The following is a 24852-nucleotide window of genomic DNA, read 5'->3' on the forward strand; positions in this document are numbered from 1 at the left end:
TTGGGTGGAACTATCCATGTAGCTGACACCAAGGAGCCATCAGGGATCCACAAGAAAGAGGCATTTCATTATATTCATCATTGCTTTTTAAGTATTAATGAATAGTAATTAGGTCTTGTAAAGCAGTTACTAAAGTCTGCACTTCTATTGATGTAATTTTTGCCTTGTTTGTTGACTATCTCTAGGATGAGAAGCCTTCTTTTGTGGTAGTTTCCATCCTTGGTGCTGCACTGGCTGGAGAGGACGAGGAAGGGTTGCATGCCTTTATAGCTTTGGTATGGCTTTATTAACAGCATGTTTCTCTCTTATTGATTGGTCATTTGGGGCTAAATATTTGTAGTTTTTGTTGAAGTGTAATAGTAGAATACTTGTGTACAATATCACAAGAACATGATGAATGTGTGAACAAATATTGAGGCCGTATGATGGGATCAGACACGCGTACAATACTTGTGTTGCAATGAGAATGTAAATAACCCTTAGGTGACTAGCAATGTTCATTTACACTTTTCTTTGGAGAGCCCCTCCTGCTTCCCGGAGCTATACCGGGCTGATATGTATGTATTAGACTGTAGCATCAGACAATTCGATTCGAGTTCTAGCCTACCGGGGACCACAAGCCAGAACCTGGCCCCCCCCTCAGAGAGGCATGAGGAGCAATGTCTTATAGAAACCCCCCCATGTGGTTGGAAGCATTCTATGTCTGAGATCTACCAGGTTAGGCTCCCAGAAAGGTAGACGTCTCAAAACAAACTTCACTGGTTAAAATTGCTATCAAAAAATGAACTATAAAGCAGAACTTCACAATCTGAAAAACAAGCAAGCAAGCATGCAAGCAAGTACACAACCGCCGCCGCGCCGTTGTCTGCACAATTCTCCCCTAGCCAGGATGGGGAAGGGGGAGTCCCAGACCCCTCACGCCGGCCATCCGACCTCAGTTCTTAGGCTGATGTGTTGCATAGTGGTCATTTGACTCTGGCTCCTGTCTTTGAGCAATGCTGTACCTTTGCAGTGTTGTTCTACTGTGTGGTGTGCAAGCCAGGAGTAGTTCACAGAGTACTGGGGCTGCATGTGCCTAGGGCCTTCTTCCTTAGGTGCCCTGTAAGTACTGCCCTTGCGCCTTGGGGTTGCCTTTCACAGGTCGTTCAGGAACTACCTCCGCAGGGGTCTTTTGCTGCTTAGTGATTGCCCTCCTTTGGGGTCAGCTGGGGTTTTCATTTCCGCTGCTTAACCTTGGGTAGGAGGTAGTATTGTCACTGGTAGGGGTGCAAGGTACTGTGCAGCTTGTCACCTATTACACAGCAGCCAGTTCAGTTCCTCCTGGAGATGCTGTGCTATTGCAGGGCTTTTCTTTTTGTTTGTTGCCTGGTGGGGGGTCTGCCTCTTGGTTATTGTCTACACTCTGTTAGTCTGGTGGTTCCTCGTTAGGTCCCCGTGATTGTACATGTCGCAGGGGTTCAGCTTTAATTGATCTCTCGGTAGTTTAGGCTAACTGGTGAACAGTACTGTACCTTGCCTGGGCTTCCCCTAGCAGTCAGCCTAAGGGCCCTGGAAAACCCTGCTTGGGCTCTTTGGACCAATGGATGCGTCCTCTGGGTCCCATCTCGCCTTGTGCGAGTTTGAAGGTTGCTCTGTCCCCTTGTCTCAGGATGACAATCACTGGTTTTGCCTCTGTCATGCTGCCTGTTAGGTCAGCATGGTCGGTGACACTTTCGATCCAGAGTCCTGCGAGTGGTGTTCCTTGCTGGTTCTTCTATTTATCCAGTCCACTGATACTGATAATAGGGTGCAGGCAGAATCGGCGTTGCATGCACAGTTTCGGTTGCTGTAATGCGCTAGGTTGGTTGTCTTTCCGGAAGCCCCGTGGCTGCCCCGCTTTGGTTATAGGGACTTTGGGGCCATTAGTCGCCTTGACTTTTGTTTTGTCCGTGCCCCCTTATCCTTGCCCTGCTGTGGTTTATCTTGCTCCCCTTCCCCTGCTGCCGGCTCTCAATTGTCGGAGGATTTCGGAGTCGAGGCAAGGTCTAAATGGTGGTGAGACTCGGGTGGTCTCGTGGGCTGCCCCTTCCAGTTCAGCAACACAGGCATTCGAGCCTGCTCCTCCAGCTGGGGCTTTGGGATATGACCAGTGGACCCCCCCTTCCTTTTCCCAGCTCTTCCGGTTGACTCTGCCCTTTCTTTAGGGGTGGAGGGTTTGGAGGACAGCTCTGCCCCGGGTACTGGCATGAAGAATCCCGGGGCTGGGGAGGAGTTGACTTGGGGTGTTTGGGCCCCATGTTGACTGGGAATAAAGTGCTTGGGTGTTGGTACCCTTGGTGCAGGGCTTGTTGTTGCAGGGGGAGGGGTTTTCTTAACCCCCCTTCCCTGTATGAATTTGATATGGGTTCGACTCCTCCCCGGGTTCAGTTCTGGTTTCCCTTGGGCTCTTCGGTCCCTTCCTTCTGGAGGTTTTCGGCTTTCTGTATCTCACCTAAGGAGGTTTGGGAGGCCATTGTGATGTATCTCCTGCGTGACTCCGATTTTTCCCCGATAATGGACCCTTCCTCGTTTGATCTTGGTTTTATTTTTCCTTATTGGGTGCGTTATGAGGTACTGGAGTCATCCTGGTTAGCAGACTGTCCTTTCGTTTCATTGGGGGGCATGACATTCGTTCTGTCAGTTCCGCACGCGCTTGAGTGGCGGGAAACGTCTACTGTGGTTCAGGCTTACCTGGGGGGGGGGAGGGGGGAGGGGGGAGTTGGAGCACCTCAGTGCGTGCTTGCCCCATTCTTCCTAAGGATATTGGTCAGATGCAGCTCCATGTGCAGGTTCCCGTCCTTTTAGGGTCCCTGGTGCCTGGGGATTTGCATGCCTGGGGGCACTTGGCTTCAGTGAAGTTGTATGCGCCGATTCTGAAGGAGGCTGTGTGTCTGTTCTTAGTTTCCTGCCTCACATGCCGGCAGGCTGTGCTCGCTCATTCTATGGAATCTACATGGGCCCTGGCTCTTAGATTTTCATCACCTTTTTGTCCGTTGGTGTTTGTGGATTCTGTGGTTATGCAGTACAGTATCTGTAAGCAGCTCCTAATAGCTGTCGCCCTATGTCAGACTTGTTGCAGATGTATATGCATATTATGTCCAAAAGCCTGGCGAGAGACCCCACAGCAAAGCCTAAAGTCGGAAAAGTTACTGTGAGCACATAAAATCGGTAAAATATGTATACTCATTTCAGTTTTCTCATCTTAATTCTTGTGCTACGTTGTTCGTTTTGGTATCATTGTGTTCGCAATTAAATTCCCGGCAGATGTATATGCATATAATGTACAAAAGCCTGGCGAGACTCCTGGTAGCAAAGCCTACAGTTCCCCGTGAACGAGCACCAATTTGCACACCGCAGCCTAATGTGTATACTTGTTCAGTTTGATAACATCAATTTTCATGTTACATCGCTTGTTTTGGTATCAAATTGTTCGCAAAATAATGGTGTACATTTTAAAACTAGTCCCATAATAATAAAGCAATAACTGGAATTTTAACAAATATTTTAATTTTGGACGCTCATCATCAAAACTATTTATATATTTCCAGTGATCTGACATAAAATTTCATGTTACATCGCTCGTTTTGGTATCAAATTGTTCGCAATATAAAGGCGCACATTTTAAAACTAGTCCCATAATAATAGCACAATAAATAGAATTTTAACAAATATTTTAAAATTTAAAATTTAGACCCAAAAATGTACAGTGGTACCTCGCATAACGAATTTAATCCGTTCCATGTTCGTCATGTGAAACGGACGTCATACAAAACGAGTGTCCCCCCATGTAACCAGTGTGATGCACTGTGTTTATTGTGAAATTTCCCCAGAGTGCATGACATCAAATGTTCCCCAAAATAAAATTTTTCTTTGTAAAATGATAAATTACCGTCCCTGAACATGTCTATGTAAAAATAATTACCAAATTCCACTTACTTTGGCTGTGAGGGCGTGGACAAGGTGCGCTGTGACGTCATCAGGGCCTGGTCGCCCGTGTGTGAAGCTCCCAGACACGGTCGCGCAGGCCATTCAAGCACCGCGTGTTGCCACAAATATATTTTCAAATATTTTTTCTATGCATTTCCAATGCGGTTTTATTTGTTTCATTTATCGTATATGATGCATATTTGTGACCTTTACAATATGTATACAGTAGAATGTTCATAATTTTCCATGAAACTGTGATACATGTGTCAGTAATGTGTCCACAATAAATGTTTATTGTCACAATATTACGTGGTAAAAATTCACTAATATTACAATATGTACAGTTTCACATACTATTTACACAGTAACACACTGTATTACACACTCAGTACTTTGGAGGTGCATAATAGTCAACGAAGTAGTCCATGGTACACAGCGCGACTTTGCTCTCCTTGCACCAGCTACAGATAGATTTTTGCTTCCTGTTTCATCGTTATGTGTGCTTGCAAATAACGCACTTGCGTGCACCCTTGGCTTTAGTACTTGTAGGTGGTATGTAGCCAAGCTTGTAAAGCATAAAGTAGTATTGAAACGATTATAGGAAAAGCTCAATTTGTAAGGTAGTCTTGAAAAGATCGCTTTGTAAGGTCCCACACAGGAAGAGATTCAGCTAGCCTCAAAGAGTGTCCATCAGTCAGGAAGAGATTCAGCTAGCCTCAAAGAGTGTCCATCAGTCAGGAAAAGATTCAGGTATTCTTGAAAATATCAATGAACACCACCACCATGGAAGCCGCTAACACTGTTAATCTATGCTACTTGTATCAGATGCATCATCACTGAACGCAGAAAACGATTCATCTATGTATCATCTATATACATTAGAGATGGCAAGGGTGGGGCTCAGAGCTACACCTGGATACGCTTGCTGTATCATCCTCATAGGTGCTGTATCACTGGCATCCGACCGTTGTGTTAAGCCCTTATTGCGCCTAGCTTCACCAATGTTATGACCCTTATGTTCTTCAAACAAAAGGGTCTGAATTGCACCGACTGAGCACAGTCTTTCAACACCGTGTGGGACAGGTGTTTGAGAGCCAGAGGCACGTGTGCCACAAATGGTTGCTCACGCAGTACTAACCCAGCCAGCAGCCCTTGTCTTTCATATTCGTTATGGCAAAAGGTTCGTTCAGTTTTTGTTGGGTAGGCTGCTCCATTATGACAATCTTTCTTTGTTTCAAATGTGTTCCATTTGTTTTGTATTTGTCACTTACGTCTCAATAATGGAGCAGCCTACCCGACAAACACTGAACGAACCTTTATGACATTTGTCCATTTTTCAAATTGTTTCAACAGTTCTTTTATTTTTCGTTTTTTTTTTTTTTTTAAGAAACATGGAGCAGCCGACCTGTAGACCACGGAACAAACCTTTTTGACATTTGTACTGGTTTTCAAAATTCTTCATTTTTTTTATTATTTACGTTTTTTGTATGTAAGAAACATGGAGCAGCCTACCTGCCGACCACCGAACGAACCTTTTGCTATAAGGCAAATGAAAAATAAATATTGAACACATTTGAAGAAAGGAAAATGTCATAATGGTTTATTCAGTGTATGTAAGGTAGGCTTCTCCATTATTGAGACGCAAATGACAAATAAAAAACAAATGGAACACATTTGAAACAAAGAAAGATTGTTATAATGGAGCAGCCTACCTGCCGAACACCGAACGAACCTTTTTGACATTTGTTGTATATCAGACATTTCATTTCTTTTTTCCTACAAAAAGGTCAATGCTTTGCAACATCTCAGTAGTCACCCTTTTATATCCCAGCATCATTAGCATCTTTAAACAAGAACAACATAATTTATGTGCATCGTCGGAGGCGTCTAAGAATGTGCAAGAAGCAGCGCGACCCCACCATGTGGTGTTGACGTTACTCAAACCAGCGTTCGTCATAAGGGACGATTTGACGCCGATCGGGCCGTTCGTTACCCAAAATATTCGTCTTTTGGGGCAATCGTTATGCGAGGTACCACTGTATTTATAATCTTTCAAGTGTTCTGACATCAAGTTTCGTGTTACATCTTTCATTTTGATATAAAATTATGCGCATTCTAAAGGCGCTTATTTTGAAACTATCCCGAGGTTGATCGGATAAAAAATGAATTTTATACAAATATTTTTGTAGTGGACGCAAGTCCTGTCCACGACTAGGACTCGGGAGAAAAAAAAATGGACGCGAATCATGTCCAAAGAGAACGATAGTGTTAAGTAAGATTTCTGGGGGAAGCCCCTTCAGCTTCCCGGAGCTATCCAGGCTAATATGTATATTATGAGACTGGCATCAGTCAGTGTGAATGGAGTTAAGCTTACCGGGAACCACGAGCCAGAACCTGACCCCCCTCAGAGAGGCACGAGATGCAATGGCCTATAGAGGTGCACACATGTTTGGAGCATTCTTTGTCTGCCATCAACCGGGCCAGGCACCCAGAAAAGTAAGCTCCTCAAAACGAACCCCTATTCTGGTTAAAACTACTACTGAAAACTAATGAGTGAACGGAACTCCCCAAATGAAAAACGAGTAAATGAGCATGTCACACGTGTCGCGCTGCTTGTCTGCGCAGCTTCCCCCATCCCAGGAGGGGAAAGTAGTAGCCCCCAGACCCATTGCGCCGGCTATCCACCTGTCAGTTCTCGGCTGATGTGATTGTGGCTCGGTCGTGTGGCTCCAGCTCCAGCATTCTCTCTGTGTTGTGCTGTGCTTTGTGTCCAGTACTACTCTTACGGTGGCGTGCGAGCTGGGAGTAATATTCACAGGTACTCGGGCTGCATGTTCTTAGGGTTCCCGTTCCTGAGTGCCCTGTAAGTACCACCCTTTTGGGGCTTGGGGTTATCTTCCACAAGTCACCTTGGGGTGTACCTCTGTTGGTCTCATGCTGCTTGGTGATTGACTGCCCTGGGAGAGTTGGGGGTTTCCTCCTCCCTTGTTTACGGGTAAGTTGTAATTGGGTAAGTGGTAGTTTTGCACTGGTAGGGGCACGGGGTACTGTGCAACTAGTTCTCACTTATTACAGCCGCCGGCTCTGTTCCTCCTGGGTACGTTGTCCTCTTGCGGGTTTTCTTTTCATTTTTGCTTCTGCCTGGTGGGGGTCTGCTCTTGTTCCCCTACCCCCAGTTCAAGTAGTGTCTTGACCTTCTGTGTTCAGTGGTACTCCCTGCTTGGCCCCCATGAATGGCCACATCCCGGGGGTTCAGTTTTAGAAGTTTGTTTGGTAGACTTGGGCACCGGTTAGCAGTATCCCACCTGGGCTTACCCTTAGCGATAACAGTCTAAGTGCTTTGGGAAACCCCGGGGCGACACTCATTGTTTTTGCCTTCGTCGAGCTGCCTGTTGGGTCGGTGACACCTTCGACCCGGAGTCCTGCGAGCATTGTTGCTTGTTTGTGCCTCCATTCACCTAATCCACTGTTGACATTATCCGGGTGCAGGCGGCTCAGCCATTGCATAATAGGTTTAGGTTGCTGCAACGTGCTAGGTTGATTGCTACCCCGGATGCCCCAAGGCTGCCCCGCTTTGCTTATAGGGATCCGGACATGAGGGTGTTGGTCGCTTCGGTCTTGGTTCGGTCCGCTTCCCCTTGTTCTTTCCCTGCTGTGATTCCATCTGGTCCCCCCCCCCCTTTGTTTCCGGCTCCGAAGCGATTGAGGGCTTCGGGGTCGGGGCAGGGTTTAGAAGATTCTGAGACTTGGGCAGTTTCAGGGTTGCCCCTTCCGGGGTGGCGACAGAGGCAGTTGAGTCGGTTCCTCCAGCCGTTGTGTATGGGTCTGACCAGTGGGCCCCCTTCCTTAGTGTTTTTGTGGCTGCCCTGGCTTTTTCTTTTCAGGCCGGGGCTTTGGAGGACAATTCCGCCCTGGGTCTTGGTGTGGAGGTTTCTGGGGTTGGGGGGGGGGGGCTGACTAGGGGACCTTTGGGGCCCTCATTGGACCCTTCCTGGGTTTTCCTACCCATTGAGTGGTGCTTACTGTTACATGGAGTGGGGGTTTTCCTCTCTCTTCTCCCCCTCCACCGCTTCTACGTACGAGTTGGTTTGGGTGTCGGTCCCCCTCCCCGGATTCGGTTCCATGTCCCTTCAGGTCTGTCGGTTCCGTCCTTCCTGTGGGTAATTTTAACCACTTTCTCATCATTCTTATCTAGGATATGTATTCTACTTCATGTCACAATCATGTTCGAATTGTATGGGATCCTGCATGACCATTGGTCACGTATGCCAATGGGCCCATATGAATGAGTCTATGATTTTATGCTTGATTATCAAGGATCTTAAAGGTTCAAGAAGAACTTCGATAATTAACAATTATTGGAACATCTGTCGATTTCCAGTGAGGCTTCCTTCCTGTCCTTTATAGGACTCGTTGGTACTCTTCTGTACTACTTATCATCTTTCAATACTAAATCTAATTATTTTATGATCACATCTTATCTCAGTGATCTGTCTCGGACTTAATAATAATAGTTAAATACACCTTGTTGGCACCCTCCCCGAGAGAAGGGAGGAGTCCTGAGCATGGCCCGAGGGTGATCATTTGTTTATGGACGGTGTTAACGTGTGTTGGTGTTCTGCGACATTTATCACTGGTAATACACCGCACTAACTAATCTTCTCTCTCTCTAGTCATAGCCTCCTAGATACTTGGGGGGTAGGGGAGTGTTGGATTTTATATATAGGAAAAATTCCTAGTTTTTTCTCTGAATTCGAGTGTAAGGTGGCTCGGAGTGACGCTGCCTCCACCTTTACACTACACCTAATCTTCTCCTACTGCACACACAACTCGGGACATAATCCACTAGCGATATTCCCAGAATATTACACGGCTAAGCTGTGTCGTGACACTATAGTGCCTACGCTGTACAGGAGAGATTATACAGTCTGGCGGCATCGTCTGCCAGGCACTGGTTCTTGATTTTTGGATGAGTGTTGGGTTTTGTTTGTAGTGTGTTGATTGAGCAATTTGCGTGCATCTTAACGTGAACTTACTATATCCGTATATATTGTTATTCGTTACACTGTGGGGCATAGCCCTGAATTTTGGTAACTTTTGATTTAATCTTTCAGCAACTGAATCTTTTGACTCTGGACACTCATTCATTGACCGTCATTCCGTGCCTGGCTGCACCCTTCTATATACATTTGAATCTCTCTGTATATATAGTTGATCATGTACATTCAGTTACCAATTGCTAACCTAGGTCATATTAGTTCATCATATTGATTATACTCTCTTGTCCCTAGCTACTGGAACTGGGACTATATTTAAGGTCTTTTCATTTCATATTTACATATTTCCTACCTCTATCCTACACATTGTTGTGTATATTAGTATGTGCATCTTGGCTATCTTAATGATAGTGCTGGGCTGGTCTATGTCCATGTTCAGTTCTCTGATATTGAACAGAACCAGTGTTCAGTTATAGGCCTGAGTTCTTTCATCTTCCTTCATCTCACACTACCAGCTGCTGTGTTGCACTGTCTGCAGGTGGATGTAGATTTCCAACCAACCACTCCTGCCCCCTATGGTTCATTTTTGTTAGGTCGGGAGGAGCTAGGATTTGCTGCCCTGGCTACGGACTTTTCTTTGTTCCTTTTCCATACGGTAATTTTTATTTTTATGCCGTACGCGTCCTAAGTAGTTCTTCCCTTACATTACTCGGCGGCGCGTTCGTCGTTCTGCCCTGCTGGAGCTGGTTGCGCCGATCCTGTGGGATGCAGTGTCACTGTTTTTGCTTCACGTCTCGCGTGTCAGCTAGTGGTGCTCGCTTCCTCGTTGGACTCAGCCTGGGCCCTGGCTCTTAGTTTTTCGTCTCCATTTTGTTCTTGCTGTTTGCAGAGTTTGTGGTTGGGCAGTTTCTGCAAGTGGCTTCTTCTCATTGTCGTCCGTTATCAGACTTGTTGGTCCTTCTGGGGGTCCCAGGGGGGGGGGGGAGCCCCAAAGGACCAGCAGAATGCCCCAGATGGGGCATTCTGCTCGCCAGGGTTGGTTCTATCCTGGCTTATTGGGTTTGGGTTCCTGGTGCCCTGGCTGATGTTCCATCTGGTTCCTTGACAGCTTTGATTTCAGGTGCTGCTTGCTCGGTGTCTGCACCCAGGGGTTTGCCCACAGCTCCGCCTCTTTCAGATGCTCAGTCTGGTCCATTATGGGGCTGGTTTGGTCTTTTCCTTGAGTCTCACGTGTGGTAATTTTGACTTTGAGTCTATCACCAGTTGGCCGAGCGGACAGCATGCTGGACTTGTGATCCTGTGGTCCCGGGTTCGATCCTGGGCGCCGGCGAGAAACAATGGGCAGAGTTTCTTTCACCCTATGCCCCTGTTACCTAGCAGTAAATAGGTACCTGGGTGTTAGTCAGCTGTCACGGGCTGCTTCCTGGGGGTGGAGGCCTGGTCGAAGACCGGGCCGCGGGGACACTAAAAAAAAAAAGCCCCGAAATCATCTCAAGATAACCTCAAGATAACCTCACCATATGTTTGGTGATCAGGTGGCTTCGCTGATGGTGTCCCACTTGCGTGCTTCGTCTCAGCAGCGGTATGGGGTTTCCTGGCAGTCCTTCCATTTTCTCTTTCTCTTTGTGGGTATACTGCACTTTTTGTTGCAATGGTCTTGGCCTTCTCTTGTGGATGAAGGACCGTCATCTTGCCATATACTGTCATCTTTTCTCGTGTAGCGCTGGTGGAGCCGCTTCGGATTGCTTTCGGTTTTGATGTTCCTTCTGTACCGTTTCGCGAGCAGTCTCAGGCATTGTTTCACCTCCGGCCTGCTCATGTGCCGCCTAAGCCATTCTGGTCATAGACAGGGTGCTCTCTTCTCTCTTCCCTTTGGTTTGTTGTGGCCTATTCGGTTCCAGTTTGTTTCTCAGTGATTTCTGCTCCTATGGGTTCTGGTGATCAGTTTGTTCGTTTGCAGCCGCCTCTTCTTTTCTGGCAAGGTTGGGATGGCTGTTTTCCGGAGGGGTCCCTGGGGTTGTTTATGCTTGTTTAGTTGGCAAGGGGTGCATTGTCTTGTGTCCGGTTTGTGGCTCTCGGCCGGTATCTGCGTGCCATGGTTTCTGTGGTCCTGGGCGCGCTTTGAGTTGCCCTGGGTTCCCTTCATCCCTGTTCCAAGGTTCGGGTTTCCCGGGTCATCCCTGGGGGTCATTCGGTGTTGCCAGTTGTCTTGCTTTTGGGTTCGGGCACGTGGTTTCATCCTCCCGGATTTGTTCCTCTTTTATCCTTGGCTTTGGGTAATTAGTTCCGGGGGAGTCGAAAGGGCTTCTCCCAGAAAACCAACTTTGAATGTAATGAAACTCCATTTTCTGGATGAGACCTGGAAGGCTTTATGGCAACCCTCCCTCCCCCCAGGTAAACGTTTTTTCGTGTGTTTTGACATGCGAAATCATACAGTGCTATAGGTTGTGTTCTTGTCTATGTCCGATATGAGGATAAGAAAAAGTATTGGAGCAAGCACAGTACCCTGGGGGACTGATCTCTTCATGGTTGATGGGCTGGATTTTATTTTGTTGACTATTACACATTGGGTTCTGTTAGTCAGGAAATTGTAGATCCATCTGCCTATTTTTCCGGTAATTCCTTTTGAACGCATTTTATGTGCAATAACACCATGGTCACATTTGTCAAAGGCGTTTGCGAAATTGTATAAATTACATCAGCGTTTTGTTTGTCTTCCATGGCATCTAGTGCCATGTCATAGTGGTCCAGCAACTGTGATAGGCAAGAGCGCCCTGTTCTGAAATCATGTCCAGGGTTATGGAGATGCTGTGATTCCATGTATTATGTGATCTTAATTCTTAGCACTCTCTCTAAGATTTTTATGAGTTTGTGTGTGATGCTAGTGCTTTCGGTCTGTAATTTTTTGCCTCTGCCTTATTTCCTCCTTTATGGAGTGGTGCTATCTCTGCTGTTTTTAATACAGGCATACCTCAGAATAAGAGTTTAATCCGTTCCTGGAGACGCCTCGCCTTCCGAAAACTCGCATTCCGAAGTTAATTTCCCCATAAGAAATAAAGGAAAATGAATTAATTCGTTCCTGACTACCCCAAAAACCCCCACATCAAACTAAATTTTTATACCTAATTCATCTAAATAAACCTACAAAACTGTGTTCCAGTTATTACTTACCTTGCTGTCGAGTGCTGTAGGCGTATGGAAGATGGTGAGGAGGGGGGAGGAGGAGAGGAGTTACTGTTTGGAAGGGGAGTCCCCTTCCATAATCACATCACATAACCCCATGCCTTGTAACACTATGGATACCACTTCTCTTTCTAAATTTTTCAAACCAGCCCCTGCTTGCCTTAAACTCTTTCTTATCTGCATCACTCGTTGCAGGGGTATTCTTTAGAAGGTCTTCGTGCAACACCCTGGCTTTCTCACAAATAATGGCCTTCGAAACACTATCACCCCTCAACTCCTTGTTGTGTATCCAAATTAATAACAACTTTTCCACTTCTTCAAGTATTTGTGGTCTTTGTGCCGTTAATGTTCTTACTCCTTTTGCCACTTTAGCACCCATAATCTTATTTTTCTTCTTAAGTATAGTGCATATTGTTGATGTGGCTTTGTTGTACTGCCTACAAAGTTCAACAACATGTGTACCGTTCTCATGCTTGCGAATGATCTCTTGTTTCTCCTCTATTGTCATCCTCACATGAGCTTTCTGGCCTTTATCCTTACCACTGGCTTTCTTGGGACCCATGGTGAGATATATAATAACAAATTGTATAGACAAATCACCAAAAATCCAACAAAACACTGAAAATCCGCGAGAAGAATTGATGTGGGGGTAGTCACTGAGCGCGAGACAATAATAAACTGAGGGGCAGCGGGGCGGAGGGGCGACGATCGCCGAACCACCACGCGCTAGGTCGGCTGTACGCGTATCAACAAACTCGCGTCCAAACTCGCCTCCCGAAGTAACCATCGCCTTCCGAGACAATTTTTTGGAGTAAATACACCTCGCCTTCCGAAAACCTCGCATACAGGGACAATCGCATTCCGAGGTACCACTGTATGTCAGGAATAACGCCAGTATCTAGGCTTTGTCTCCAAAGAATGTGAAGGGCTTGCGATAGTGGCTTTTTACAGTTCTTGATGAATATAGAGTTCCAAGAATCAAGACCTGGTGCAGAGTGCATAGGCATACTGTCTATGGCTTCTTCAAAATCCAGTGGGGATAGGGTGACATCTGATATATGATTTGATGTTGGTATCATATCCTTGAAAAATTCATTTGGTTTTTCAATCTTCAGTGTGTTTAGTGGTTCGCTGAAAACAGAATCGTACTGATTCCTCAGTATTTCGCTCATTTCTTTGTTGTCATCGGTGAAAGTTCCATCTCCCTTTCGCAGGGGCCTGATACTAGATGTGGTTTTTGATCTTGATTTTGCATAGTAGAAAAAATATTTTGGATTTCTCTCTATTTCACTGATGGCCTTTTGCTCTCTTTGCCTCTCCTGGGTTTTGCATTATCCTGTAGCTTTAGTTCAATTGTTTCTATTTCTCTACCTAACCTTCTTCGCCGTTCTTGAGATAAAGTGCGACTCTCAAGTTGTTCTGGAGGGGGGCCAGGTTCTGGCTCGTGGTCCCCGGTAGGCCCACAGAACTCCATACACATGACTGATACCAAAGTCTTACATTAGCATATCAGTCTGGATAACTCCGAGGAGCCTCCGGGACTCGACCAGAAAATGGCGTTTCATTACATTCAACTCTGGTTTTTTGTTCCTCCTCTCGTCTGCTTTGTTTTTCCCACATTTGCTGGCGTGATTTCGGCTCTCCTGCATCAGCTGTGTCATTTTCTGGGGGGAGCCCCGTCGGCTCCCCGGAGCTATCCCAGGCTGATATGCTAATGTCAGACTTTGGCATCAGTCATGTGTATGGAGTTCTTAGGCCTACCGGGGACCACGGCCAGAACCGGGCCCCCTCAGAGAGGCAAGGGGAGCAATGGCCTATAGAAGCCCCCGTGTAGTTGGAAGCATTCTATGTCTGCCATCGACCGGAACAGGCACCCAGAAAGGTAAGCGCCCCAAAACAAACCCCTATTCTGGTTAAAATTGCTACCTAATACCGAACTAGTGGATAGAACTCCCCAACCGAAAACAAGCAAATTAGTGTGACGTCACACACTGCCGCGCCGCTGTCTGCGCAGCTCCCCCCTCCCCGGGAGGGGGAAGGGGGAGCCCCAGACCCCCCGTGCCGGCTACCCACACCTCAGTTCTTGAGGCTGATGCTATAGGCATGGTCGTGTGCTCTGGCTCCGGTGTCGCTACTGCACTGTGCTTTGAGTGTGGTGTTAGTTTTGTGGGTGCGAGAGCCAGGAGTTATCTTCAGTACTCGGGCTGCATGCGCCTAGGGCTGCCTTCCCTAGGTGCCCTGTAAGTACTGCCCTTGGGGCTTGGGGCCGCCTTCCACAGGCTCCTCGGGGTCTGCCTCTGCTGGTCCGTTTTACCTTTCGGTTTTTCGGCCGCCTGTTGGGCTCTTGGGTGTTCTGTTCTCCCTTGTTACCGGCAGGTAAGAGGCAGTTTGCACTGGTAGGGGCGCAGGGTGCTGCTCAGCTTGTATTTCCCGACATCGCGGCCGGCTCTGTTCCTTGGGGTTCGCTGTCCTCTTGCGGGGTTTTGTTTTTCTTTTTGTTTTTGCCTGGTGGGGGGTTCTGTCATTTTATTGTTTGTTTTTGCCCTTCCACTGTTCTCCTCGGTGGCGCCCCCTGCTAGGTCCCCGTGAGTGTACACGTCCCTGGGGTTCAGCTTTAGAAGTTTGCTTGGTAGTTTTGGGCGCCGGTTTGCAGCACCCTGCCTGGGACTACCTGGGCGCGAGTCCTCTTAAAGTAAACGCTCAGGACCCTGGGAATCCCCTAGGGGGCGCGTGGGTCCGATGGATGTGACCCCGGAGTCCCCACTCGCTGTGTGCGAGTTTGAGGGTTGCTCGGTCCCCTTGTCTCAGGGTGACCCTCATTGTTTTTGCCTCTGCCACGCTGCCTGTTGGGTCGGTGATACTTTCGACCCTGAGTCCTGTGAGTGTTGCTGCTTGCTTGTGACTCAATTTACCCAATCCTCTGATGATTCTATTCGGGTACAGGCGGCACGTGCGTTGCAGTCTAGGTTTCGTCTGTTGCAACGCGCTCGGTTGGTTGCTTCCCCGGATGCCCCGGGGCTGCCCCGCTTTGCTTTTCGAGACCCGGACTTGGGGGTGGGGGTCGCTTCGATCCTGGTTCAGTCCGCACCTCCTCGTCCTTCCCCTTCTGTTCGTTCTGGTCCCCCGCCTCTGCTTCCGGCCCCGAAGCGTCGTAGGTTTTCGGGGTCGGAGCAGGGGTTACTTGATCTCGAGACTCGGGCAGCTTCGGGGGTTGCCCCTTCCGGGGGGGCGGCAGAGGCATTCGAGTTTTGTCTCCCGGCCGAAGCTTCAGGGTCTGACCAGTGGGCCCCCCTTCCTCCAGCTTTTCCGGCTGCTCCGTCCTTGTCTTGTGGGGTCGGGGCTTGGGGAGAGGACTCGGCCTCGGGTCCTGTGGTGACGGACCTCGAGGCTGGGGAGGGGCTGACTTGGGGGCCTTGGGCCCCGCTGGACCCCGCCTGGGTTTTTCTTCCCACTGAGCGGGGCTTATTGTTACAAGGAGTGGGGTTTTCTTTCCCCCCCTCTGCGTACGAGTTGGATTTGGTGTCGGCCCCTCCCCGGGTACGGTTCCGTGTTCCCCCGGGTACGTCGGTTCCGTCCTTCCGGAGGTTTTCGGCTTATCGCATCCAACCTGGTGTGGTGCGAGCGGCCTTAGCAGCTTACCTCCTGCGTGACCCGGATTATGCCTCGGAAATGGATCCGTCCACGTTCAGGTTTGGGACTTCGTTCCCTTTCTGGCTCCGTTACGAGGTTCCGGAGTCGTCCTGGCGAGCAGACTGCCCCTTGTTTGGTCTGGATTCCTGGCATTCCTTCTGTCGTTCCCGCACGCTGGAGTGGCGGGAAGCTTCCACGGTGCTTCAGGTTTTCCTGGGGGGTGAACTTGAGTACCTGAATGAGTGCTTGTTTGCCCCTGCCCTTCCCCGCGATGTGGGCGTTATTCAGCTCCATGTGCAGGTTCCCTCCCTTTCGGCGGCCCTCGTGGCGGAGGACTTGCGCGCTCGGTGCCTTTTGTGTTCGGCCTTGCGGTTCTTTTCCCTCCTGGAGCTGTCTTCGGATTGGCTCGTGGTGGATGTGGGGACGCTTGGGTCCGTCCCGGGGTCCGGCACCTTGTCCTCGGCTGCGCGTTCGTCGGCTGCCTTGTTGAAGCTGTTCACGCCGATTTTGCGGGATGCGGTTTCCCTGTTCTATGCTTCCCGTCTCGCGTGTCGGCAGGCGGTGCTGGGTTCCTCCGTGGAATCTGCTTGGGCTCTGGCTCTTAGGCGTTCTTCACCTTTTTGTCCTCTCCTGTTTGGGGAGTCGGCCGTGGCGCAGTTTATTCAGGCTGCGTCGGCGGCTTGTCGTCCAATGTCGGACTTGTTGGTTTTCCGGGGGTCCCGGGGTGGGTCTTCCCGGAGAGGTCGTGCCAGGGCTCGGGGTTCCTCTCGTCGTGGTAGGCCTCTGGTGTCAGGTTTGGGGTTGGCTCCTCCTGCGGACCCTCCCTCGTCTGGTCGGCGCGGTGTTCGCGCTGTGCGGGGTTCTGGGTCTCGTAAGGGTCGCCGGCCCTTTCGCGGTTTGCCCCTTTGACGGGGCGATGGGGGGGCGGCTTGCGCTGTTCGCCCGCGCCTGGTCCCACGATTCGTGGGCCTTTCGGGTCGTGTCTTGCGGCCTGCGGTGGCGTTGGGTGGCCCCTCCCCCCTTTGGGGGGTCGGGGCTGGCGGGGCAGGCTTCTTCCCCTGCGCTCTGTCGAGTCGTCTTGGAGTGGGTACGCTTGGGCGTCGTCGAAACGACGTCGCCTACCTGAGCCCTCGCTCGATGTGTACACGGATGCGTCGTCTCTCGGCTGGGGTTTTGTGACCAGTGCTCACCAGGCCGGCCAGGGGCGTTGGGATCCGTCCTTCCGTCGAGCTCACAGTACGGTGCGGGAGTTCGCGGCAGTGTGGTTTGCTCTGGGGAGGATTCGGGTGGCCCGCGGATCGACGATTCGGCTCCATTCGGACTGCTCTCCGGTGGTTCATTGCCTGAACCGCGGGGGTTCGATGCGGTCCTTGTCTCTTTGGGGTTGGTCGCTTCGGGTGACTCGTCTGCTGAGTTCTCGGGGTTTGGCTCTCCTGGCGGTTCACGTACGGGGCGTGTCCAACGTCTTGGCCGACGCCCTGTCTCGCTTCGTTCCCCTCTCCACGGAGTGGACGGTCGACGACGAGTCCTTCCGTTGGCTTTGCCAGACGTTCGGGCGCCCCGAGGTGGACCTCTTCGCGTCGGCGTGGTCGCGGCGTCTTCCAGTTTATGCGGCGCCCTTCCCCGATTGCGAGGCCGTCGGGGTCGATGCCTTTCGGCTCGACTGGTCGAGGTGGGGGTTCCTGTACCTCTTTCCCCCGGTTCGGCTGTTGCTCCAGGTCCTGACTCGCTTAGAGACTTACCGGGGGAGAGTTGTCCTTCTGGCCCCTTGGTGGCCGGCCCAGCCTTGGTTTCAGGCGCTGGTTGCTCGGTGTCCGAACCCGAGGGTTTTCCCGCGGCTCCGCCTCTTTCAGCAGATCGGGCCGGTACGTCACGTGGCTGGTTCGATCTTCTCCTCGAGTCTTCGCGTATGGTTTTTTTGACTCGAGTCTATCATCATCTCTATGGTGATCAGGTGGCCTCCTTGTTGGTGTCCCACCTGAGGGCTTCTTCTCGGCGGCAGTATGAAGTTTCCTGGCGGTCCTTCCGTTTCTTTTTGCGTCTTCGTCGTGTTAGCTCCTTGTCTGTTCGGGTGGTCTTGTCCTTCCTCTCGTGGTTGTTTCAGGACCGTCATCTTATGCCTAACACTGTCGCTTCGTATCGTGCGGCGCTGGCGGAGCCGCTTCAGCTTGCTTTCGGTATCGATGTTACGTCTGCGCCGTTTCGCAAGCTGTCTCGTGCATTGTTTCACCTCCGGCCTGCTCATGCGTCGCCTGAGCCGTCCTGGTCTTTGGACAGAGTGCTCGCTTTCCTTTCATCTCCTCGTTTCGTTGTGGCCCCTTCGGTCCAGGATTGTTTTTCCAAGGCACTTTTCTTGTTGGCTTTGGCCTCTGGGGGTCGGGTAGGGGAGCTTCATGCTCTCCTCCGGCGCAGGGGTTTCTGCTCTTTTGGTCGTGGTGATAGTTTTGTTCGTTTGCAGCCGTCTCCTTCTTTTCTGGCGAAGAATGAGACTGCTGCGTTCCGGAGGGGTCCATGGGTGGTTGATGCTTGGTTGGTCAGGCCGGGGGTGCATCATGTTTTGTGTCCGGTTGCGGCGCTTCGCCGTTATTTGCGCGCCACAGCTTCTGTGTCCGGGGACGCGCTGTGGGTTGATCCGGTTTCCCTTCTTCCCTGTTCGCGGGTTCGGGTCTCTCAGGTCGTCCGCAGGGTTATTAGGTCGAGCCAGCCTGCGGTCTATCCCCGTGCCCATGACGTTCGTAAGTTCGCGGCTCTTGCTGCCGTCTTTGGGATTATGTCTTGGTCTGATATTCGGGCGCGGGGATTTTGGCGGTCGAACAGGGTCCTGGCTGCTCGTTACCTTGTGAATGTCCCTGGCCCTCGTCGGGCCTGTGTTGCTTTGGGTCGGCGGTTGCAGCCAGTTGTCTCGGCTTCGAGTTGAGGGGTGAGCGACGACCGCCTCCCGGGTAAGTCCCTCTTTTTCTGTCTGTGGGTAGTTAGCTCCGGGGAGCCGACGGGGCTCCCCCCAGAAAACCAGCGTTGAATGTAATGAAACGCCATTTTCTGGGTGAGTCCCGGAGGCTTCCCGGCATCCCTCCCTCCCTCCGGTCGGCGGTTTTTCGAGTTTTTGACATCCAGCCTCAAGAACTGAGGTGTGGGTAGCCGGCGCGGGGGGTCTGGGGCTCCCCCTTCCCCCTCCCGGGGAGGGGGGAGCTGCGCAGACAGCGGCGCGGCAGTGTGTGACGTCACACTAATTTGCTTGTTTTCGGTTGGGGAGTTCTATCCACTAGTTCGGTATTAGGTAGCAATTTTAACCAGAATAGGGGTTTGTTTTGGGGCGCTTACCTTTCTGGGTGCCTGTTCCGGTCGATGGCAGACATAGAATGCTTCCAACTACACGGGGGCTTCTATAGGCCATTGCTCCCCTTGCCTCTCTGAGGGGGCCCGGTTCTGGCCGTGGTCCCCGGTAGGCCTAAGAACTCCATACACATGACTGATGCCAAAGTCTGACATTAGCATATCAGCCTGGGATAGCTCCGGGGAGCCTCCGGGACTCACCCAGAAAATGGCGTTTCATTACATTCAACGCTGGTTTTTTGATTTGATGACCATTTTATTTTCTGCAGGTCGCTTCTCCACCTGCCACCAGGGTGGCGCTGCAGTTTGTTTGTTTACATGTGCCTGGGAGTATGCGCTTGAGTTTTGGAGGCGTTTTACCCCTCCATTGGGAGTTTTTATCCTCCCATTGCCGTTTCTCTGTTTTGTTCTTCTTGGGCGTTCTGCCCTTATTTCTGTTCATCTGGGAATGCTTGGGTATTTTTTTTTTTTTGCTTGGTTTTATGTTTTCTGTCTGTGTTTGGGTCTGGGTCCTGGGTTTTGGGCCCGGTATCCCTGGTCGTTTGCTGTGCTTGCTCCCATGCCTTTTGTCCCTTGGTTTTTGGACTGTTTCTGGCTGTTTAACCGGGGGTTCAGTAGGGTTAATGTGTTTTGTCCTTCCTTCTGTTTTCTGCAGGCAAATGTGGTGGTTTGGGCTTCCCCCCCCCCCCCTCCACCACCCCCTTGCATTCGTTTCCACGTTCCTTTGACTCTTCAGTTTCGTTCCAGATGTTTTCTTCCTCTCGGGTCCTCTTTGGGGGTTCTGGAAGCCCTTGCTTACCTCTTGTGCGCCTCGGGCTTTCCTCTTCTGGGGTTCTGGGGTCTTCCTGGCTTGCAGACTGCATTTCTTGGGTTTTGGCAGATGTTTTGTGGTCGTGCCGGTGATTTGGCTTCAGTTTGTTTAGGTGGGCCTTTGGTGCAGCTTTTGTGCCGGTGCCTCTTCCTGTGCCTTCTTAGTCTGGCCGGCAAGGTGCTCGCTCTGCTTACAAGTAGCCTTCTTGCTTTTCTATTATTTTCATTTTTTTCACAAAATTGTTTTTATTTATTTTTATTCTCGGAGGGGGCCAGTCCCTTTTCATGCCCCCCCGTTGATGGGGCGATGGAGGTGAGGCTCGGTCTATTTGCTCACTCCTTGTCCCATGATTCATGGGCATTTGGGTCGTGTTCTCCGGACTGTGGTGGATTTAGGTGGCTCCTACTTCGGTGGTGTTAGTGGCTGACAGGGCAGGCTTCTTCCCCTGTGCTCCGTTGGGTCATCTTCGAGTGGGTACGCTTGGGCTTGGTCGACACGATCCCGTCCGTCAGGTGGGTTTTTCTCCTGTGATGAAAAGGGACTGTGCAGATCTGTAGTTTATTCTGGACTTGTCCTGTCTGAACCCCTGGATTCCTTTCCCCTCCTTTCAGATGACCGCTCAGTCTCAGATCCAGCTTCTGTTGGAGCCAGGTGACTGGATGGTGTTCCTGGACCTCAGGGGAGCATGTTGGTGCATTCCCATTCATATGGTGTTCAGTGACTGGTTGGGTTCATGGTGGGGCGTCGGGCTTACCGCTTTTGTTGCCTTCCTTTTGGCTTGAATCTGGCACCTTGCGTGTTCACACGTCTTACCCGGGTCATGGTGACCTGTCTGCATCTGCTACGGACATGGGATTTTTCCTACCTCGACGACTGGTTGGTGTGGGCTCCCAGCTGGTCTACGTGTCTGCTTGCCATGGGTGTGGTTCTTTCCCAGCTCGCCAGGTTCGGGTTCCTGATGAACTGAACTGGGTCTTGTTTGAGATTCTCGGATCGCTTCCATGTCTCTCCCTCAGGAGGTGCTGCTGTGGTCTCGCCTTCAGCTGTTTCTGGTGGGGGGGGGAGGTCCCGGGTCACTCAGAGGTTGCTTGAGCAGCTGTGTGGAAGTCTGAACTTTGCCGTACAGGTTTACCCGCTGGGTTGGGTTTGGCTTCGGCGTCTGTTCAGGTTCCTTCGGGGACGGGGGCCTCTTCCACTTCTCTCACAATTGCTGGGTTCGGCCTCCGGGGGCTTTGCGTCAATTGCTGCATCACCGGCTTCCTCTTTGGGTTTTTCTTGGTGCAGTGCCTTGGCATCTACCCGAGCTTTCGCTCGATGTGGTCATGGACGCGTCGTCTCTTGGCTGAAGTTTTGTGACCAGTGCTCACCAGTCCGGCCAGTGGCGGTGGGGTCCATCCTTCAGTCAGGATCAGAGTGCAGTGCTGGAATTTGCGGCGTTTTGGCTGTTGCTTCGGAGAGTTCGGGTCGCTCGGGGTTCGACCATCCAGTTCCATTCGGACTGTTCTCTGGTGATTCATTGCTTGTACCATGGGGGTTCTCTTTGGTCCTTACTTCTTTGGGGCTCTGCTCCGGGAAAAGATGGAGTAACGTATGACATACTTAATTATTTAGCCGGTATGAAACCTAATCCCTTACTTGATATGTTTAATATGAGTTATAGAGAGGGAAAGTTACCAAGAAAATGGAAAGAGGCTGTCATCATTCCTATCCCTAAGTCAAACGGTGGCTACAGACCTGTCTCCTTAATATCCTGCTTTTGTAAAATGATGGAAAGGATTTTGTTAAATAGGCTACTCTACCTTGTAGGTGATAACATGTCCAGTAATCTCTTTGGTTTTATCAAAGGCAAAAGTACTGCGGATTGTCTCTTAAAGTGTTTGTCTAATGTGGATGACAATTGTAGAGTTTTTGTTGATCTACAAGGAGCATTTGATAAAGCCAATGGGGAAGTAATCTTATACGAATTAGCCAATCTGGGAATAACAGGGAGATTGCTACACTGGATAAGGGATTATCTACAAGGCAGAAAAGGTCAGGTGTATTACCAGGGATACATGTCTGAGGAACGGAGGTTTCAGTTAGGTACCCCACAAGGGGGAGTATTAAGTCCCACCTTATTCAATGTATTAATGAACAGATTAGCATCAGAGATGTATCCTCCAGGGGTCACGACGATCATATATGCTGATGACATTCTTATACAAGGCACTTCTGGGAACAAAATTCAAGATGCTCTTAACATACTTGGTACAACCTGTCACAAGTTAGGCTTAGTTATAAATGCAGATAAAACCAAATACGAGTATAGGAAACGAAGAAATATAACACTTACTCTAAATGGTATGGAACTGAGCCGTGTACAGAAGTACAAGTATCTGGGCATGTATGTTGGATACACATGTGAGATTAAAATGCTGAAATAAATCATATCAGCACCTTATGTAAAGCCCGTCTGCATCCTCTAAAAGCACTGGCTTTTTCTGGTAAAGGTGTTGGGGTACCTATCTTGCGGATGCTATACATAAGCACTGTTCGATCCCTGATAGACTACGCAGCACCCGTATTGTCTTACACAGGCCAAGGCAGAATTCAAAAAATAGAGCTGATACAGAACGAGGCTATGAGGATTATTCTTGGATGTCAAAGAAATGCAATGATTGAAATAATGAGAATGGAATTAAATTTACAGAGTGTGTGTGATAGAGTCCGTGACATTAACACTAGAGTATCTATTCGTTTCATGCGGAGAAAAGGAGGGGATAAGCTGTTTGAGAGCGTTCAGACCTGCTTGAGTGACGTACACACTTCCAGGAAACTGAGGGAGACACGCTATACGAGAGGATTAGCTCATGACCTCAGGGAATACGACGTACTTGACTGCTGTAAACCCTCTCGACAGTGTAATATGTCTGCTCCCTGGAAAGTACAGAAAATAGACGTCGAAATTGTACCCCTCAAGGTGAAAAAGATTCATCATGAACCGGGACAATTACGGTGTTTGTATGGAAGCATGATATCTCAGTTACCAAGAGGCAACAGTTTACATGTATATTGCGACGGGTCGGTGGCGGAAGATGGCAGGGCAGGGTGTGGTGTCCTAATAAGGGATTATACGGAGTTTGGGACTGTGGACAGGATAATTGAACTCCGGCTTAGTAATTATATATCATCCACACAAGCTGAACTGCAGGCCATTCTGGCGTGTTTGGAGGAAGTACGTCATGACGACAAAAATGTTTTTGTATTTGTCGATAGCCGAGGAGCACTGGAGTCCTTAAACAGTCGAAACCCAGTCTTCATGTCTATAGTGGAGGACTGTAAGAGAAGAATAACTGAGATACAGCTGAAAGGCCATAGTGTGAAATTCATGTGGATTCCATCTCATGTTGGAATAGTGCTCAACGAGGTGGCGGATGACTTGGCCAAACGTGCCACATCAAAACCACAAGTTGACATTGAATGTGAATTCACAATGAGACAAATAAGAAGCAAAATCAGAAATATTCAGGCACAGGCGGGAGTGGAGAGGAGAGAGATAATGTATGAGAGTAGTCAAACCATGCAACACTACATGTATGTGAGTCAAAACACCCATTTCACTTATGGTAAAAGGAGAAATGCTTGGAGTGACTCTGTGTACATGCGGCTCAGGCTTGGGTACAAATATTACTGGGAATATGGGATAGATGTTCATGGTAATGACACGAAGTGTAAACTATGTGGTATGTTAAGGTCTCACACCCTTGCCCATTATATTCTTGATTGTCCGTCGATTAATGTATATAGAAACACTGAGATAAGGACTGTTCCTGAACAAATAGCCTGGATGTGTCACAACGGAAAGGTTGATGATATTCTTGAGAGATATAAGAATTTTGCACCAAGATTGTAATATTTTGTTGAATTATCTGCAGGTGTCTTGCAAATTGTCTATACAGTATACCTAGGTCATAAAAGTATTTGTGTGTACGTCTGATACCATACTACTTGTGAGGGAGGAAATGTATATTTTTACCTCTCAGAATGTTTGGTAATGTGTTTATTTGTGATGTGTGTCTATGTATATATTAACACGTTGTACTGAATGGGGTGAGAATAGCTTGAGCTACCTCATCCCTTTGTGTGTATTTTACCTCAATAAACTTATTTCAATTTCAATTTCAATTTCAATCTTTGGGGCTGGTCGCTTCGAGTGGCTCGTCTGCTGGATTCTCGGGGTTTGGCGTGCAGTTCATATCCGGGGAGTGACCAACCTCCTGGCTGATGGCCCGTCTCAGTTTATTCTCCTCTCCACACGGAATGGGCGATCGCTGCCAACTCCTTCCGTTGGCTCTGCAGGACGTACAGGTTCCTGGAGGTGGTCCTCTTTATGTAGCACCCTTCCCTGACCACGGAGCGTTTGCGGTGGATGCTTTTCAGCACTGGTTGAGATAGGGTTACCTGTTCCTCTTTTCCCAGTCCAGCTGTTGCTTCGAGTTCTCGCTCTGTTGGAGTCTTACCACGGGAGAGTTGTCTTTGTGCCCCTTGGTGGCCGGCCCAGCCTTGGTTTCCAGCGCTGCTTGCTCGGTGTCCACACCCGGGGCATTTTCCCTAGCTCCACCTCTTCCAGCAGATTGGACCGGTCTAGTACACGGCTGGTTTGGTCTTCACTTCTACTCTTTGCGTCTGGTCCTTTTGATGCAGGTTGTCGTTGATTGTCTTCTCTTTCTGATCGAGTTGTCTTGTCTTTTCTTGGCTTTTTCAGGACCATCATTTGATGCCGAATACTGTGCACGGATTAGCGGCGGGCAGAGTAGTGTGATGTTTGGTTGTTTCCTTGGGAATTGAGGGAGTTCTGCCTCTCTGTTCAGTTTCGGTTGCAATTTCTTACCATGTGGGTCTGTTCTGTTATGCCTACCTTTCTGGGTGCCTAACCCCAGTCGTTGGCAGATGAGGAAAACCCATTAACCACGG

At 49.5% G+C, this 24852-nt stretch overlaps 1 protein-coding gene across 15 annotated transcripts in view; it reads left to right on the forward strand.

The window, feature by feature from the left end:
- Mrgn1 (Mahogunin ring finger 1) overlaps positions 1-24852 on the forward strand; it is a 153430-nt gene that overhangs the window by 60533 nt on the left and 68045 nt on the right. For 9 of the 15 annotated variants that reach the window (XR_011228478.1, XM_069324537.1, XM_045763015.2 and 6 more), the window contains one exon: positions 186-275. The exons of the other annotated variants lie outside the window; for them this stretch is intronic. Coding sequence is in view for 8 of the 9 variants with exons in the window: in XM_069324537.1 (XP_069180638.1) it covers positions 186-275 (90 nt within the window). In the remaining variant the exon portion in view is untranslated. The remainder of the gene's footprint in view (positions 1-185; positions 276-24852) is intronic. 15 annotated transcript variants of the gene reach the window in all.

The sequence above is a fragment of the Procambarus clarkii genome, chromosome 14 (genome assembly GCF_040958095.1).
Source record: "Procambarus clarkii isolate CNS0578487 chromosome 14, FALCON_Pclarkii_2.0, whole genome shotgun sequence".
NCBI classification, from domain to species: Eukaryota; Metazoa; Arthropoda; class Malacostraca; order Decapoda; family Cambaridae; genus Procambarus; species Procambarus clarkii.